General features: G+C 43.9%; 1 protein-coding gene across 13 annotated transcripts in view; it reads right to left on the reverse strand.

Moving 5' to 3' along the window:
- The window catches only part of MCPH1 (microcephalin 1), a 243,684-nt gene that overhangs the window by 207,976 nt on the left and 17,700 nt on the right, over positions 1–18,008 (reverse strand). For 11 of the 13 annotated variants that reach the window (XM_068109553.2, XM_078774938.1, XM_068109551.2 and 8 more), the window contains 9 exons: positions 16,644–16,739; positions 15,725–15,791; positions 15,083–15,174; positions 14,567–14,685; positions 10,480–10,564; positions 6,436–6,547; positions 2,706–2,855; positions 2,440–2,526; positions 703–2,172 (listed from right to left, as the gene is read on the reverse strand). In XM_068109553.2, the coding sequence (XP_067965654.2) occupies positions 703–2,172; positions 2,440–2,526; positions 2,706–2,855; positions 6,436–6,547; positions 10,480–10,564; positions 14,567–14,685; positions 15,083–15,174; positions 15,725–15,791; positions 16,644–16,697 (2,236 nt within the window). In that variant the 5' untranslated portion in view covers positions 16,698–16,739. The remainder of the gene's footprint in view (positions 1–702; positions 2,173–2,439; positions 2,527–2,705; positions 2,856–6,435; positions 6,548–10,479; positions 10,565–14,566; positions 14,686–15,082; positions 15,175–15,724; positions 15,792–16,643; positions 16,740–18,008) is intronic. The other 2 variants (XM_068109556.2, XM_078774939.1) reach the window with 2 other exon arrangements.

Genomic DNA, 18,008 nt, shown 5'->3' on the forward strand with positions numbered 1-18,008 from the left:
CGCAGCAATGTTCCAACATCTAGTGGAAAGCCTTCACAGAAGAGTGGAGGCTGTTATAGCAGCAAAATGGGGGACCAACTCCATATTAATGCCCATGCTTTTGTAATGAGATGTTCGATGTTCGAGTGTCCACATACTTTTGGTCATGTAGTGTATGTCATATATCAGCAGCAAAATTGTTAGAGAGCATTGACCGCCTTTGTCAAAGACCTGTATTCATTTACGGATTACAAGGCAAACAAAGGAAACTCAATGCCCAAACAGTTTACCGGTCCGACGCCATCACTAAACTGGCGGGAACTGATGTCAGCATACATCAGTGCCTTATAAATACATTTACATTAATACATTACAACATGGCACAGTGCAAGTGGTTTAATGACCCCTGCTGGGGAGAGGGGAGATTACTAACCACAGCACAAAATATATTTGGCCCAGCATCACCCCGCTCCCCCTCCCTCTGCCCTACCTCACCTCAAGCTACTCCTGGAGGGAGCGGGTAATACTAGTCTGAAAGGAATTGATAAAGAATTACCCAGCTGAGCACCGCAGGTGTCAAAGACGAAGAAAGACCTCTCACCATGTAATATTGCTCCCCTTGTGCATGCGTGAAGATGCCCGACTTCCAGATTAAACCCATCCTGAGCAGCACACTGATTTAAATGAGTACCTGCTCATCCCAATTGTGGCCTAAATGAGTACCTGCTGGCGAATCCACTTCAACACATTCTTCATGGTCGGTCAAGTTTGCCATCGATCGTGTCCTCTTCGTCCGCTTAAAGGTCCTTTGTTTGGCATCACATTCCAACTCCAAAAGGGGCTCGGCAGCAACTTCGGCGGTTTCCGTTGCGTCGTTCTCGCGTGACAGCTCTTCCACAAGGACACATTTAACTTCAGCGAGGTACGCTTTTTGCTGCACAGAGTACTTTCTGAAACGCCTCGGCTTCTCACTTTTTGACAGGTTCACCTTGCCTGTTCGCCTACGGTTAGCAGTTCTTTGCGAAACCGTCACGGCGGTTTCCGTTGCGTCGTTCTCGCGTGACAGCTCTTCCACAAGGACACATTTAACTTCAGCGAGGTACGCTTTTTGCTGCACAGAGTACTTTCTGAAACGCCTCGGCTTCTCACTTTTTGACAGGTTCACCTTGCCTGTTCGCCTACGGTTAGCAGTTCTTTGCGAAACCGTCACGTCACATTCGATGGATGGCATCTCGCATCGGTTCATGCGAGCGAGGATGGGTGACGCAAGCTCGGCAGCTTTCCTCTGTATTGCCTGTTGCCTTTTCTGCTCCGGACCAGCAAGCTCGTGGAGGTTTTCTTGAGCAAAATAATCGTCAAATGTCGATGGTGTCAGCGCATCATTTTTGGAAGGTGTTTTTTGTTGCAACAATCCTTCTTTTGAAATTTTGGGTTCAACACCAGAAGAACCTTCCTTCACTCTTCGATTTGTTTTTTTGAACGAGGAAGATGGTGAAGAAGCCACAGTCCCTCTTGACTGTCGATTGGCCATCCGCTTTTTGGGCAAATGAAGAGAAACATTAGCAGGGCTCTCAATCCTCCTTGAAGAATCAAACACATCTGCAGCAATCTCTAAACTGCGTTGTTGTACAACATTCACGTCTTCTGTTTGATCACTTCTCGTAAAACCATTGCACTCATTTGCCGTAATATTTAAAACGGGCAATAAGTCGTTGAGTCTCTTCTGCGCCACTCGAGCGGTGCTCGAGCAGTTTGATTTATGAGGAGCCAAACTGTTGCTTCCTGTATCCGATGCATCGTCGCATCCAATAGGTAGAAAAACTCCTTTTTTCATATTCCTGAACTCCTTAGGAATGGGCAAAACATCACTGAGACATAACGAACTACTAATCGTTGTGATGTCACTGTCGCTTTGGCTGAGCGACTTCAAACTGCCCCTACAGTTACAGCTTCGCATATTTGCACGTGGAAGAGTGTTAGGGACAGGCCCCAGGGAACAGTGACATTCTGGATCATCTACACTGGTACCAGAGACTTTATCTTCAGGAGCTTCCTCTGTTCTGTTTGTCTCTCTCATTTTGTTGGTGCCATTTCCTGTTAGAGTCGAAGGTTTCAGCATTACTGAACAGCATTGAACAGCGTCGTCTCCATCCACTTGCAAGTGCCTTGTGGAGGCTCCATCTTCATCCGCATCTAAAACCAACAGTGAAGCACAGGCACGTGCAATAAGGAAGCGTAAACACAAAAAATACAAACACAGATGTGGAATTGGACAAATACAAACTTGGACAGAGTACAAAACATAACTTGAGAATAGTCAGTTTTCAGTCAATGAAACGAAAAAGTTCCAAAAAGCAAACAGGTACCCAATACGTTACAAAACTTTCAAAACTGAATAAGTGACACAAGTTAATTAAATCTGTATCTAAAAGTATCATAAAGCGGAAATTTTACACATACCGGAAAACAGACGAATCGTTCCCGAAGAAGAACCGTTTTCTTGAGATCCGGTTGAAGAAGATTCAATTACAGCAGTTTTCTTTGGAGCTGTTAGTAGAAATTACAAGCAAAATAATGACAGCTGATCAGGAGGAATGCACAAAACACACACACACACATATATGTACACACACACATATATGTACACACACACACATATATGTACACACACACACACACACATGTATACACACACACATACACACACACACACACACTGCTCATACCACTGGGTGACATGAAGGCACGTCTCTCCTTTATTCTCTGCAAACAATTGGCCATGGAATTGGCTATTTTCGGTGTGGGGGAGCTCAATAATCTTGGTCTGTAGATTGGGTAACCATCGTCGTCGTAGCCCAAGATGCGCGAGGCCTGGCCTGTCCAGGAAAATATCTCAGTTGTAAACCGTTGTCACAGAATGTGTCATATGATTGAAAATATTGGTTAGTAAGTTATTTTCCCCATTTTCTCGACTGTGTAAGAATTAGAGGAGCTATAATACATATTACACACAAGACAAGGCTATAACAATGGCAGATTTACTCATAAAATGTCTTTTGGTCCAACATGCCTGTGTCACATCTGTGTCACATCCTTCACCGCTAACCATGTAACACTTATCAGTTATTTTCTTCTAATGAGATATACCAATATAAATTGATCGATTTCAGCTATTCCATGAATCTCAATCTCTGTAAAACTAAAAAGATGCTAAATAAATTTACCATACATACATGCGAATCTAAAAATAAACCAAGTTTAAAGGATCGGAATATTTAAAAATGCCAACTAAAATGGAAAATATCTCCAAATCAGGAAGGTGAGCATCAAATTGACCACATGCAATTGGCTCGCATGCAATAACGGAAAAAGGACCATGCGCAATTGCCTCGTAAAAACGTAAAAGGGCCTGCATGTGATTGATTCACCAAAACGTAAAAGTGTCGGTGCATAATTGGCTTGCGAGTGTGTATAAGGGCCTGCACGTGATTGGTTCGCGGGAACGTAAAAGTGTCGGTGCACAATTGCCTCGCGAGTGTGTAAAAGGGACCGCATGTGATTGGTTCGCTAAAACGTAAAAGTGTCGGTGCATAATTGGCTTGCGAGTGTGTAAAAGGGACCGCATGTGATTGGTTCGCTAAAACGTAAAAGTGTCGGCGCACAATTGCCTCGCGAGTGTGTAAAAGGAACCGCATGTGATTGGTTCGCTAAAACATAAAAGTGTCGGTGCAAAATTGGCTGGCGAGTGTGTAAAAGGGACCGCACATGATTGATTTGCTAAAACGTAAAAGTGTCGGTACATAATTGACTTGCGAGTATGTAAAAGGGACCGCATGTGATTTGTTCGCTAGAACGTTAAAGTGTCGGTGCATAATTGGCTTGCGAGTGTGTAAAAGGGACCGCATGTGATTTGTTCGCTTGAATGTTAAAGTGTCGGTGCATAATTGGCTTGCGAGTGTGTAAAAGGGACCGCATGTGATTTGTTCGCTAGAACGTTAAAGTGTCGGTGCATAATTGGCTTGTGAGTGTGTAAAAGGGACCGCATGTGATTTGTTCGCTGGAACGTAAAAGGGTCGGTGCATAATTGGCTTGCGTGTGTGTAAAAGGGACCGCATGTGATTTGTTCGCTTGAATGTTAAAGTGTCGGTGCATAATTGGCTTGCGAGTGTGTAAAAGGGACCGCATGTGATTTGTTCGCTAGAACGTTAAAGTGTCGGTGCATAATTGGCTTGCGAGTGTGTAAAAGGGACCACATGTGATTTGTTCGCTGGAACGTAAAAGGGTCGGTGCATAATTGGCTTGCGTGTGTGTAAAAGGGACCGCATGTGATTTGTTCGCTAGAACGAAAAAGTGTCGGTGCATAATTGGCTCGCGAGTGTGTAAAAGGGACCGCACGTGATTGATTTGCTAAAACGTAAAAGTGTCAGTGCATAATTGGCTTGCGAGTGTGTAAAAGGGGCCCCATGTGATTTGTTCGCTAGAACGTTAAAGTGTCGGTGCATAATTGGCTTGCGAGTGTGTAAAAGGGACCGCAAGTGATTTGTTCGCTCGAATGTTAAAGTGTCGGTGCATAATTGGCTTGCGAGTGTGTAAAAGGGCCTGCACGTGATTGGTTCGCTAAAACGTAAAAGTGCCGGTGCATAATTGGCTTGCGTGTGTGTAAAAGGGACCGCATGTCATTTGTTCGCTGGAACGTAAAAGGGTTGGTGCATAATTGGCTTGCGAGTGTGTAAAAGGGACCGCATCTGATTGGTTCGCTAAAACGTAAAAGTGTCGGTGCATAATTGGCTCGCGAGTGTGTAAAAGGGACCGCACGTGATTGATTTGCTAAAACGTAAAAGTGTCGGTGCATAATTGGCTTGCAAGTGTGTAAAAGGGGCCCCATGTGATTTGTTCGCTAGAACGTTAAAGTGTCGGTGCATAATTGGCTTGCGAGTGTGTAAAAGGGACCGCACGTGATTGATTCGCTAGAACGTAAAAGTGACGGTGCATAATTGGCTTGCGAGTGTGTAAAAGGGACCGCATGTGATTTGTTCGCTGGAACGTAAAAGGGTCGGTGCATAATTGGCTTGCGAGTGTGTAAAAAGGACCCCATGTGATTTGTTCGCCGGAACGTAAAAGGGTCGGTGCATAATTGGCTTGCGAGTGTGTAAAAGGGACCGCACGTGATTGATTCGCTAGAACGTAAAAGTGTCGGTGCATAATTGGCTTGCGAGTGTGTAAAAGGGACCGCACGTGATTGATTCACTAGAACGTAAAAGTGTCGGTGCATAATTGACTTGCGAGTGTGTAAAAGGGACCCCATGTGATTTGTTCGCTAGAACGTTAAAGGGTCGGTGCATAATTGGCTTGCGAGTGTGTAAAAGGGACCGCACGTGATTGATTCACGAGAACGTAAAAGTGTCGGTGCATAATTGGCTTGTGACCGCACGTGATTGATTCGCTAGAACGTAAAAGTGTCGGTGCATAATTGGCTTGCGAGTGTGTAAAAGGGACCGCACGTGATTGATTCGCTAGAACGTAAAAGTGTCGGTGCATAATTGACTTGCGAGTATGTAAAAGGGACCCCATGTGATTTGTTCGCCGGAACGTAAAAGGGTCGGTGCATAATTGGCTTGCAAGATTGTAAAAGGTACCGCAAGTGATTGGTTCATTCGAACGTTAAAGGGTTGGTGCATAATTGGCTCGTGAGAGTGTAAAAGGGACCGCACGTGATTGGTTCGTTAGAACGTAAAAGAGTAGGTGCATAATTGGCTCGCGAGAGTGTAAAAGGGACCGCACGTGATTGGTTCATTAGTACATAAAAGGGTCGGTGAATAATTGGCTTGTGAGAGTGTAAAAGGGACCGCACGTGATTGGTTCATTAGAACGTAAAAGGATTGGTGCATAATTGGCTAGCAAGAGTGTAAAAGTTACCACACGTGATTGGTTCATTAGAACGTAAAAGGGTCGGTGCATAATTGGCTTGCAAGATTGTAAAAGGGCACGCGCACAATTGGCTCGTGACAGCATGAACTACAACAGGCATTTTAAGGCCATTTTCCCTGCAAGAGCGGGGGTTAGCCTTGCGGTCCCCATGACAATCTATTATGAACATGACAATCATGACATGACATGACATGAATCATGAATGAATCATGAATCATGACAATCATGAACTATTCAATAATATTACCAATTACCTCTAATTTTTGAAGGTCAATTTTAAGTCAAGTTTAACATTTAAAGCCATTTGTAAAAATACCCATTTGAAGGCAAAAAGTGTACGATTGCTATTTGGTACAAATCCCACACATGCCTGTCATGGAGCTCATCATCCATCATTTTGTAATAATGCATTGAGATGCATGAGGCACTACTTGATCCTCTCTATTTCAACATTAACCTGTCAAGGTATTAAAGGTAAACACGCTATAACCAGTGAAGAACGAAAACGAACAAACAAACAAATCTTACCAACTGCCTTCTCTAATTCCAGGTTTTTCAACCTCCGTTCGAGTTCCCGCTGGAAGCGCCCTTCGTTTGTTATGAGCCATTCATCCATGTTTAATGGTTCTGGGACTGGGCGCTAGGAAACATTCAAACAAAAGGGGTTTCTGAAAGTTATGAATGAGTATCCAGTCTGATGCACAAAGCTATGAACAATGGTTATCCCTTCATACACAATCAATCTTGAAAAAGCAATCAAGTGGCAATTTGACGCTTGAGCCAAGCTGTCCTTTCACATCCAGAACCTTTTACCCCTCCATATAATCCTCATTCATGCCCGTTGGTGTTATGTAATAATTCAGCGCCCATATCTGCTTGAGAGACAGGCCTTGAGAGACAAGAGACAGGCCCACACACTAATTTTGTCCAACAGTAAAACAACAAGAGGGATAATTGCTTTGCAATACATGTCCCCTACTGGTCTCAGTCCAAAAATGGCGTAGCTCCGTGGGAAATTGATGAAACGCCGTGTAATTTAAACGTGTTCTGTAACTTATCATAATAAAGCCATGCACCAAGTTTCAGTTGAATATGTTAAAGGGTATGGGGTAAAAAGTCTGGAATACCACAGGTGAGATGGACAGATGGATGGACAGACAAACAAAAAGAGAGCAAACTTATGGTCCCCTTCGGTGAAACCGGGAGGGCAATGAAATGAAAAATAAAAAATGAAATAGATCAAGGAAAAACAAGCATTCTGAGTATTGCGCTGCAATACATGTCCCCTACCGGCAGTCTGTCGTCTGGAAAAATGTTGGGGAAATTACACGTATTGCACTGTGTGAATTATATAATTACCAACTCACGGTCTGAGGTAACTCGGCTAAAAATTATCCAATTTGCACCAAATAAAGTTTATGAATGGTTGCACAGACCCCTACTTCTCACTAAAAGAGGAAACAGAATGTAAATTGGAGTTAAAACAAGGAATATCAACAGCTTTGACTTACCGCACTCCAAATTATAGTCCAGAAAACTGTTGGGGAAATTACCAAAGTTCAAAGTGCCATAACTTTGTCAAGAATGATCGAAACGTTGTGACGTTCGAACCTGATCTGTAACTTATCATGAGGAGACCATGTGCCAAGTTTGAAATCATTAGCATTAACCGTTTAGAAAAAAAGTCCGGAAAGCTGTTCTTTGCGTGACGGACTGACGGACTGACAGACTGACAGATGGAGGGACGGAGTGCAAACCTATAGTCCCCTCCGGTGTACACCGGTAGGGGACTAATAAGCTTTATTTAGAATCAATCTGGTTTATTTCCCAATGTAGCGAGTCCAAATTAGTGCTCCTTCATCGCCATACACTGAAATTATTTCACAGTCATCCACAAAGCCAGAAGATGAGGAGGATGACCACTCCTTTCGCGCCGTTACAAGGCATTGGGCTGCCGAAGCAGTTTCCTTGGCTATTGGGCACAATCCTGGACGGTCGTCACTCTGACACAGAATACTCAAATGGCGCATTCATCCCAGTAAGCTGGCACTCATTTTGTCGACCTCAGAAGGATGACAGCCTACCTGGTGTTTTTTTTGTTTGTTTTTTGTATACTGAATCGAGGCTCGTGAAAGAGCTGACATTTACTTCACAAACAAATCAACCAGACAAACAAAATATATAAAAAGAGGAAGCGGAAGACAAGAGAATGGGAAGCACACAAACACTTGAGAGCACACAACATTTAAGAGCAGGGAGATGTGTGGGAGGGAGAGGGCTTGGGGGGAGGAGGCATGGGAAGGGGGGGGGGGGGGTGGGAGAAGTATAAAACACAAGGACACCAAGGACTTCCAGGACAGAAGATGGTATTTCAAAAAGTGGAATTGGGGTGAAATTATCGGGGATAGAAAAGATCAAGGTTTTGGATGGGGGAAGATAAGAGATGGTGGTGAACAGCTGTTTTAAAGACCTGGAGGGTGGAGTGGGATTGAAGAGAGTGAGGGAGTTTGTTCCAGAGGCGAGAGAAAAGAGGAATGAAGGAGTGAAGGTGAGCAGAGAGTCTTGATTTTGGCAGTTTAACCATAAGAGGGTTGCAGGCAGATCTTGTGCGACCTGTAGGAATATTTGCGGGACAGAGCCCAGAGAGAGCTGGGGGGGCAAGGCCAGAAAGGAGTCGGTAGAAGACGGAAAGACCACCAACCTGCCTGCGGTGAGTGAGTGAGAGGCCCTTGGAGTTAGCTTCATCGCGGAAGATTCCAATGATTCTGAATGCTTTGCTTTCAACAGCGTGAAGACGAGCTAGGTGTGAGGCAGGAGCACCAGCCCAGAGGGGAGAGCAGTATTCCATTGAGCTGCGGATGAAAGCCTTGTATGTGGTGAGGAGCTCAGGTGTGCCAAGGAAGGACTTCGCACGACGGAGGATGCCCAGTCGGCGACTGGCTTTGGAGGCCAGATTTGAAATGTGGTTTTCCCAGGAAAGATCATGGCAGATAGTGAGACCCAAAAGTTTGAGTGACAGAACTTCTTGGAGAGGATTATTCAGAAAGTAGATGGGAGGGTTGTCCAGTCGGTCTTTTCGGAGAGACATCGTAAGAGTGTGAGATTTGTCAGGATTGAAAGACATGTTCCACTTGTTTGCCCAGTCTGTGATTTTGTCCAGGTCTGCAGAGAGTGAGGAGGCTGCAGACTGCCGATCTGAGGGATGAAGAATGGAGCGACAGAGAGTAGAGTCATCAGCAAAGAGATAGAGAGGATTTTCAAGAGAGTCGGAGAGATCATTGATGAAGACCAGAAAAAGCACAGGGCCCAGAACACTGCCTTGGGGAACTCCAGCCTGAACAGGAAGAGGAGATGAGAGAAACCCATTCAGGGCCACACGTTGACTACGACTAGAGAGGAAGTCCGCCAGCCATGCATGGAGATTTCCATGGATACCAACAGAGGAGAGTTTGGTGAGCAGAGCGGGGTGCCTGACCGTATCGAAGGCACGTGATATGTCAAGGGAGACAGCTCAAATTTCCTGTTTGGCATTGAGGACCTCCATCCATTGCTGAGAAAGCAGTAGCAGCATGTCCAGAGTAGAGTGACCAGGTCTGAAACCAAATTGATGATCAGAGATCAAGCCATTGGAGAAGAGGAAAGATTTCATATCTGAAGCAATGATGGATTCCATGACTTTACTGATAATTGAGAGAAGGCTGATTGGTCTGTAGTTGCTGGGATCTGTTTTTGCACCTTTTTTGTGCAAAGCGGTGATGTTGGCAGATTTCCAAGCAGATGGCAGATGACCTTGAGCAAAAGAGAGTGTGAAGAGAACAGAGAGAGGGAGTGAAAGAGCGGAAGAACAAGATTTTAGGACCCGTGGGCTGATGCCGTCAGGTCCAGTTGCAGAATCAAATCAGAGTCGAGGGTTGACAGAAACTTTTCCACCTTGTCAGGAGGAAAGGACACAGAGTCCAGGAGCAGCTGGGTACGACTGGGTACGGTGGGTACAGAGAGGGATGGGTTTGGGACACAAGATTTTCAATCTGTGTTAATTCAACAACAGGGGCTTGAGCTCAAGACCTTGCGATCTTAAGCCAAGCACCTTAACCATTAAGCCAACACCAGGCTTCCACAAAGCCAGAGGCACCAGTAATACCACACCACTCCCATAGGCCGTCACAGTCATTCCAATAGCACATATACTGGCTATATCGTGCCCCCATACGCCTTCCCAGCACATGTACCAGTACTAACTACTAAAGCGTCTCCAGTCGGCCATGCTTGACTACACGCAACACAGCACAGCCGAGAGCAATGTAAAAGCTTTTCAAATCAAAACTACAGCTTATTGGTCGATCAGGTTTGGCACACAGCCATTCAAAGGAGAGCACATGACTGGATAACTGCAATTCAATCGGCAATTTCGCTCCAAGGAAGACATGACAAGGGGAGGAATGCAGATTAAACAAAAACCCAAAGTTACGGAATAATAAAGTGTTATTTCGGTATGAAAAGTATAGGTTATGGGAAACAGATTAGAAATCCAAGAAAGAAACGGAACAAAAGCAAAATAAGAGCGATGGTTACCCGACGTCTCGATGGGAGTGTCACGTCATCCTCAAAGGAAGCAGGGAAGAGCGCCTCGTCCAAGTACTTCCCTGCCTTGACACAACTGTGAATGAAACAGGCTCGCACTCGTTCTACCTCTCGTCAAGGTAAGCAATGAACATGGAGCAGTACTGATAATATACAAAGGTGTTCCAGATGAGATGCCATGCTTTTACACATTTACTAATGATGAACTATCAAAACACACACCTAAAACTGGTATTCCTACGCAGAGGAGATTGTCTGTTCACAGGTGTCACGATGACGACGTAAACAAGGCACACTGCAGGTAAACAACAGTCGAAACCTAGACTAGAGTGGTCTATTGAGACAATGTCACTCGTGACAGAATAGAGGAAATTCAGAAAGGAGTTCAATAACCCATGGGTCACAAATTGCAAGTCAAATCGTATGTTTTCCCATCAATTTCCGAACACTGATGATGTGGGCAGACGAAGCAAACGTCGGCACCAGCAAACTGCGTGCACTACGGAAACCTTGCATGATATTCACCATCGGGCGATTGACGTTCCCTGAAAGAAATCATTGCATCGTCTGTCATTGGAGACAGACGTGTCGGAAACAACAAGTTGGAAATTTTCCAAGAACTATTCCAACAGGAAAGACTAACACAATAGATTCAAGAGGATGAGGGCACACCTGCACACCAAGGATAGCGTCTCAGATTACTTCCATTCCTAGCTCAGTGCCAAGGTCTTATCAAACAGTTTCTCTGTACGCTTTGATAAAGGCCTCCCCCAGCCGTCAATAAGCAAGGACCTTAATACATATGATATATCCATGTGCATGTTCCTCAAAGAGCAGGCCTCCAAGATATCTCGAGGGACTAGTGATGACCTGAAAACGGCGCTATGATATTGCACGCACACATGGTTTTAGCCAAAATACTTTCCAGGTGCATATATATGTGCTGTCCTTCATCGGAATGATAGTCATCTTGATCATTTCCTTTGTGTGAAACAAACTTTAGACTTTCCTCTGTATCTAGTGGCACCATTTGTATGCTTGCCATTAATAGTTAGTTTTTAATAAGCCTGTAAAATAGTAGCATTTCATTTGGAACTAGAACGACACTCGGTAGAGCGCATACCTCCGCCATGTTGAACAGTTTATGTTTTGTATCCACTGATAGGCCAGATCTGGATTTGGACCTCACCCAAAATCTAATCGCTTGTTCTTGTCACCTAACCAACTCATCCACCAAGTTTAGTCACAACTCGTCCACAAAGTTTTAAAATATCATGTTATATGTATATCGCTTTTGACTCGATCTCTCAATGGTGAAGAATCACTTACAAAATTAAATAATTCTCGTGTCCGAATCCATATTCAGATCTTCGCCAAAACTGAACAAATTCTTCCTTGTCACACACCCAGCCTCCACACCAAGTTTAGTCCAAATACGTCCATAATTTTGTGAGATATCCTGCTATATATCGGTTTTACTGCTATATCACTCAATAGTGAAGAATCACTTTAAGAATTCTCTGATCTTTATCCGGATCCGGATCTTCACCAAAATTGAATCGATTCTTCCTTGTCACACACCCAACCTCTCCACCAAGGTTAGTCCAAATCCGTCCATATTTTTTGAGATATCCTGCCATATATCGGTTTTACCGCTATATCACTCAATAGTGAAGAATCACTTTTAGAATTCTGTGATCTTTAACCAGATTCGGATCTTCACCAAAATGCAATCTAATCTTCCTCGTCACATACACAACCTCTCCACCAGGTTTCGTCCAAATCCGTCCATAACTTTTTGAGATATCTTGTTCACAGACAGACAGACAAACAGACAAACAGACAAGGGCGAAAACATAACCCCCATCCACCTTCGGTGGTGGAGATAACTCGAGAGTTCATGGAACACTTTACCCTGCGCAGTCTTGAGAAACAATTAAACAAGCGTTACGCCTAGGTCCCCCGTCGGGGAAGTGATGTGAGTTGACAAAGTGGAAGACGCAGAAAACATGCTATGATAAGATATTTCGCTCACAAGGTTCAGACATACATGGAGGCGGCCATCTTGGATTTTGACGTAGCGACCCAATTTTCAATAGCGTTCTTCCTTATGCGCAGATACACTCACACACCAGATTAGAAGTTAGTAGTTCGTTTATTTTTCAAGATATTTCGCTCACAAGGTTCAGACATATATATGGTCGTGGCCATCTTGGATTTTGACGTGGCGACCCAATTTTCAACAGGGTTCTTCCTTATGCCTAGATACACCCACACACCAGATTAGAAGTTGGTACTTCGCTTATTTTTCAAGATATTTCGCTCACAAGGTTCAGACATACATGGCATCAGACATACATGGCGGCGGCCATCTTGGATTTTGACGTGGGTTGCACCCACACACCAAATTCAAATGTGGTCCTTCGCTTACGCACGCACGCACGTACGCACGGACGGAGGGAAAAACCATAGTCCCCCTTTCGCTCCGCGGTGCGACGGGGGACAAAAAGAACATCGGCAGGGTACGCGAGAAGCAAATTTGATTGGTCGAGATGATATAAAATTTCCCAATAGTTTGACCAAGTACTTTGAAAGTGTCAAAAAGGCGATTTGTGTTCTGTAGTGTTCAAGTATATGATGAAATTGAAATAAAATAATGATTTTAAAGGTCATAGAAAAAAGCTTTTTTTCGGAAGGTTACCACCGTTGATGCAGCATCTTTTACACCACCTTATTTAACACATTGCATTAGTTATTTGTGCCTGTTGTTTGTGTCTTTGATGGCATCTGCATTAGTTATTTGTGCCTGCTGTTTGCATCTTTTATGGCGTCCTTATAAACAGTAAGTTTCCTGTTTGGAATGATGGCGTTCTTAAAAACAGCATGTTTCCTGCTTGGAATGATTGCGTCCTTAAAAACAGTAAGTTTCCTGTTTGGAATGATGGCGTCCTTAAAAACATCATGTTTCCTGTTTGGAATGATGGCGGCCTTAAAAACAGTAAGTTTCCTGTTTGGAATGAGGCGTCCTTAAAAACAGTAAGTTTCCTGTTTGGAATGATGGCGTCCTTAAAAACAGTAAGTTTCCTGTTTGGAATGATGGCGTCCTTAAGAACAGTACGTTTCCTGTTTGGAATGATGGCGTCCTTAAAAACAGTAAGTTTCCTGTTTGGAATGATAGCATCCTTAAAAACAGTAAGTTTCCTGTTTGGAATGATGGCGTCCTTAAAAACAGCAGGTTTCCTGTTTGAAATGATGGCGTCTTTAAAAACAGTAAGTTTCCTGTTTGGAATGATGGCGTCCTTAAAAACAGTAAGTTTCCTGTTTGGAATGATGGCGTCCTTAAAAACAGCAGGTTTCCTGTTTGGAATGCTGGCGTCTTTAAAAACAGTAAGTTTCCTGTTTGGAATGACGGCGTCCTTAAAAACAGCATGTTTCCTGTTTGGAATGATGGCGTCCTTAAAAACTACGTTTCCTGTTTGGAATGATGGCGTACTTAAAAACAGCATGTTTCTTGTTTGGAGTGATGGCGTCTTTAAAAACAGCATGTTTCCTGTTTGGAATGATGGCGTCCTTAAAAACAGCAAGTTTCCTGTTTGGAATGATGGCGTCCTTAAAAACACTAAGTTTCCTGTTTGGAATGATGGCGTCCTTAAAAACAGTAAGTTTCCTGTTTGGAATGATGGCGTCCTTAAAAACAGCAAGTTTCCTGTTTGGAATGATTTTCAATTGTGTTTGATTGATTGACTAAAATAATCATCTCACTCCCCTCTGCGCATCCACAATCGGGTCGAATTCAAACTACAGGTTTGTTTTCCGATGAATGTGCCTTTTTAAATCAGGTTGTTCCTCGTTCATAAACTGACGTTTGAAGACGGACAAACAGACAGACAGAGTAATTCAATTGCTTACCACACTTTTCTCTTTGTCCACCTGGGGTAATAACATCTATATTCACTATTTGTTTGGTTCAGGAAGCTACTGTTCAGACTATTCATGTTTAAAAGACAAATACTCCTTCATTGCAGACAGGTAATGAAAAAAAAATTACTTGAGAAAAAGACAGTGCAGCAGAATGTACCTGTCCACCCAGAGAACCGACACAAGCTTCACTTGCTTGTTTTCCGCCTTCTTCCATGTGCTCCGGTAACCGTCCTTGAAGACTACATGCGTGACATTTTTGTTGAACGTTTTGGAAACCTGCAGCACAAGCAAAAGTAAAATGCACAGAAATGTAAGTGGGATGGTGAGGGTGACTCGCACCGTGAGGACGAATCATGATCTGTGTTGAAATCCGAAAGAAGCATCCTGAGAAAGATAAATGATGCCTCAAATACATGAATGGCAGGTGTTGAGATCTCCACAGTACGGAGAGGGCAAACAAGACATTTATTCACAATAATCAAAAAATATGGCTTTGCCTTGACTATCGTAAGCATCTAGTGCATGATATTCTTGGAAACGTCCTCATGAAGCTACAAAAAAGGAGTAAACTGTAATGTAGCATCAATGAAGGTAATGATAAGTTATCAACAAACTACGTTACCTGTACCAATTGGTGTGATGGTAATGATAATGTATTCATAGAAGATCGTACCTGTGCTCCTAACTGTATCAGGTGCGCATCGAATGACCTGGAGTAATTTTCTTTTTTTCTGGAGCACCACACTTCAACAAAAGCAACAACATCTGTGGGAACGAAAGCAAAGCAAGACAATTGCTTGCGGTTTGATAAATGACGAATAATTATCTGGCCGACTCAAAAAACATCTAATTAAATGGGACAATCTCACAAGGTGAATAAAAGGTGACTACAGTGGGAAGTAGGACACAGTGGGATTGAAAGAATAGCAAGCGGATGTACAATTAGAGAATGAGAGGAGTGGATGCAGAAGGACACAGTGGGAATGGAGTAACAGCTAAGGGATGTACGATCATAGATCGAGAAGGAGGAGTTGAAGTGGAAGGGGAGAGTGTGATTGAAGGAACAACAAGTGGACATATTATCATAGATTGAAAGGATTGAAAGAGGAAGGACACAATGGGGTTGAAAGAACGGTAAGGGAATGCACGATCAGAGTGTGTGACGAGAGGAAGTGGAAGGACACAGTGGGATCGAAGGAACAGCACAGGGAGGTACGATCAGAGAGTGATAGGATTGGAAGGAGGACACAGTGGAATTTGGGCACTTTCACAAATGGCGGAAAAAGGAGGAAAAGACAATCCGAGCAAATCAAACCTTTGAATGGATTCTCCTTTTCCTGATCCTCAGCTTCATCTCTCACTGTACAAACAACTTCGAGGCTCTAAGAAGAAGAAGACAACAACATCACAACAACGAACATGTTTGCTTAATCTCACCAATATCTCCAACATACATCTTTATAATATATTGATGGTTTTGAATTCAAGTAATGCTTTTCATTCTTGGAACTCATCTCAACTTGATTTGACAAAGCGCGCTTCAGCCCGATGCAAAAAGAAGGCCTCGCTCAACTCAATCCATTTTATTTATCTTCTCTACAATTTCTGCCCATTGTAGTACAGTCAATTCTTCAATTTCGCCTCTCAATTGCATCTCCGTTTACCTTAATCAACCTTACCAAGGTGAACAGCCAAAGTGTTCAAAATACTTTCGCTTGAACAGCTTTGTCCCTTCACCGCCGATTGCCTTCTTAAGAGTCGGTGTTGTTTCCAGGTCAAGGTGATAATGTTATCTGGTGTGCTAAGGTAGAAGTTACCGCTGTTTGAGACAAAGCGCAGTCTCAATTTCATCAATATGTACGAAGTACGAAGACGTCATGGCCTCAGCAATTCAGGATCCGAAATAACTCAGGAGAAGAGAGGGACTTTAGAAAGGGGATTCGGACCTGCTATACACACACACACAACGCATTTCCCTGTCCCTGATACGAGGGGAAAGGTAATCTAACTAAACAGAATTGCTATGGGAATATCTAAACTCGGGATCCCTTCTGTGTTGAGTGCACTCCCAAAGGTTTTTCCAAAACCGCAGCAATACAAGCCACCGGTACTCCTTGTAGTGTGAATGAAGAAGCAAATGCTGGAGAGCGTGGCGTCACGGGACATGGGTATTGTTTGCCACAGGTGAGTTCGTTTAGTTGTGATGTAATTCCGAGTCGGGATAACTGACTAACCTGCGTGAGTGCGTGTATCCGCTTCCCTTCATTGGTGCAGCCAAGACAGGTCATCGATCCTCAGCGTATTGTCCAACGATTCATGCGAATACGTGGCTGCAGACACCAGACGCAGACCCAGATGGAATTAAAGGAATATGGAAGAGGTATATGGAAATGCTGTTGAATGCAGAGAATGAATGGGATGGCAACATAGAGAGTAACCCAGTTTTAGGACCGGCAGAAAAGATAACTGAGAAGGAAGTTGAGGAAGCGATAAAAGCAATTAAGAGTAGAAAAGCGGGAGGGCCGACGGGAGTTGTGGGAGATATGTTGAAGGCAGCAGGAAGTTGGGGCGTGAAGAGAATGACAGAGATCTGTAATCTGGTGGTGAAAGAAGGCCACATTCCAGTGGAGTGGGAACTGAGTACCCTCGTCCCTCTATACAAGGGGAAAGGTGACCCTCTGGACTGTGGCTCGTATCGAGCGATAAAGTTATTGGAGCATAGAATGAAGGTATTGGAAAGGGTGTTGGAGAGAAGGATAAGGAAGAAAGTGAAGATCGACGAAATGCAGTTTGTATTTATGCCAGGAAGAGGAACAGACACGCTTTTTATTGTGAGGCAGTTGCAGGAGAAGTACATGGAGAAGAGGAAGAAGTTGTTTCTTGGGTTTGTTGATCTGGAGAAAGCATTCGATAGGGTTCCACGTGAAGTATTGACATGGGCATTGAGGAAGTTAGGAGTGGAGGAATGGTTGATCAGAGTAGTGATGGCAATGTACAAAAGAGCGTGCACAGCTGTAAGGACGAAGGACGGGAACAGTGGTGAGTTTGAGGTGAAGGTGGGAGTGCATCAGGGGTTGGTACTAAGTCCACTACTATTTGTAGCTGTTGTGGAAATGTAACTCATTGATTGGGACTAGTAACGAAGCAGATAGACGATTTCGTAAATGAATGTCAGGAATGTGCACGAACATGGTAATCTCTTGTCCACCTGGTCACAGCCCCAGGCTGGAGCACCCCCCTATTGTTTGGTAAATGGAACTCGCAGCAGGAGGGGAGCGAGCTGGTGCCAGTGAGGCGACCGAGTAACGTTTGCGGAGAACGGATTAGAAGCAGCGGAGAAGGGATTACGATTTCAGCGCACAGAGGATTAACTGAAGCTTGCCCATATAAACAGAAGAGACTTGGAGTCAAGGAGACTTGTCATCAGAACCTCTGCCCGACGGGAGGAAGGAGGACGGGAATGGCGGAGGAACATCGGCCGAACAAGAAGGACCATGCGGATAGAGTGACCTGGTCCATTGAGTTAAACGGTAGTTATTTGGTATTGGAATGAAAGTGAACAACCAGTTAATAAAGTCTGGATCTTTTGTAAACCTGTG

Source organism: Myxine glutinosa, chromosome 3, assembly GCF_964187855.1.
Source record: "Myxine glutinosa chromosome 3, kmMyxGlut1.1, whole genome shotgun sequence".
Lineage (NCBI taxonomy): Eukaryota > Metazoa > Chordata > Myxini > Myxiniformes > Myxinidae > Myxine > Myxine glutinosa.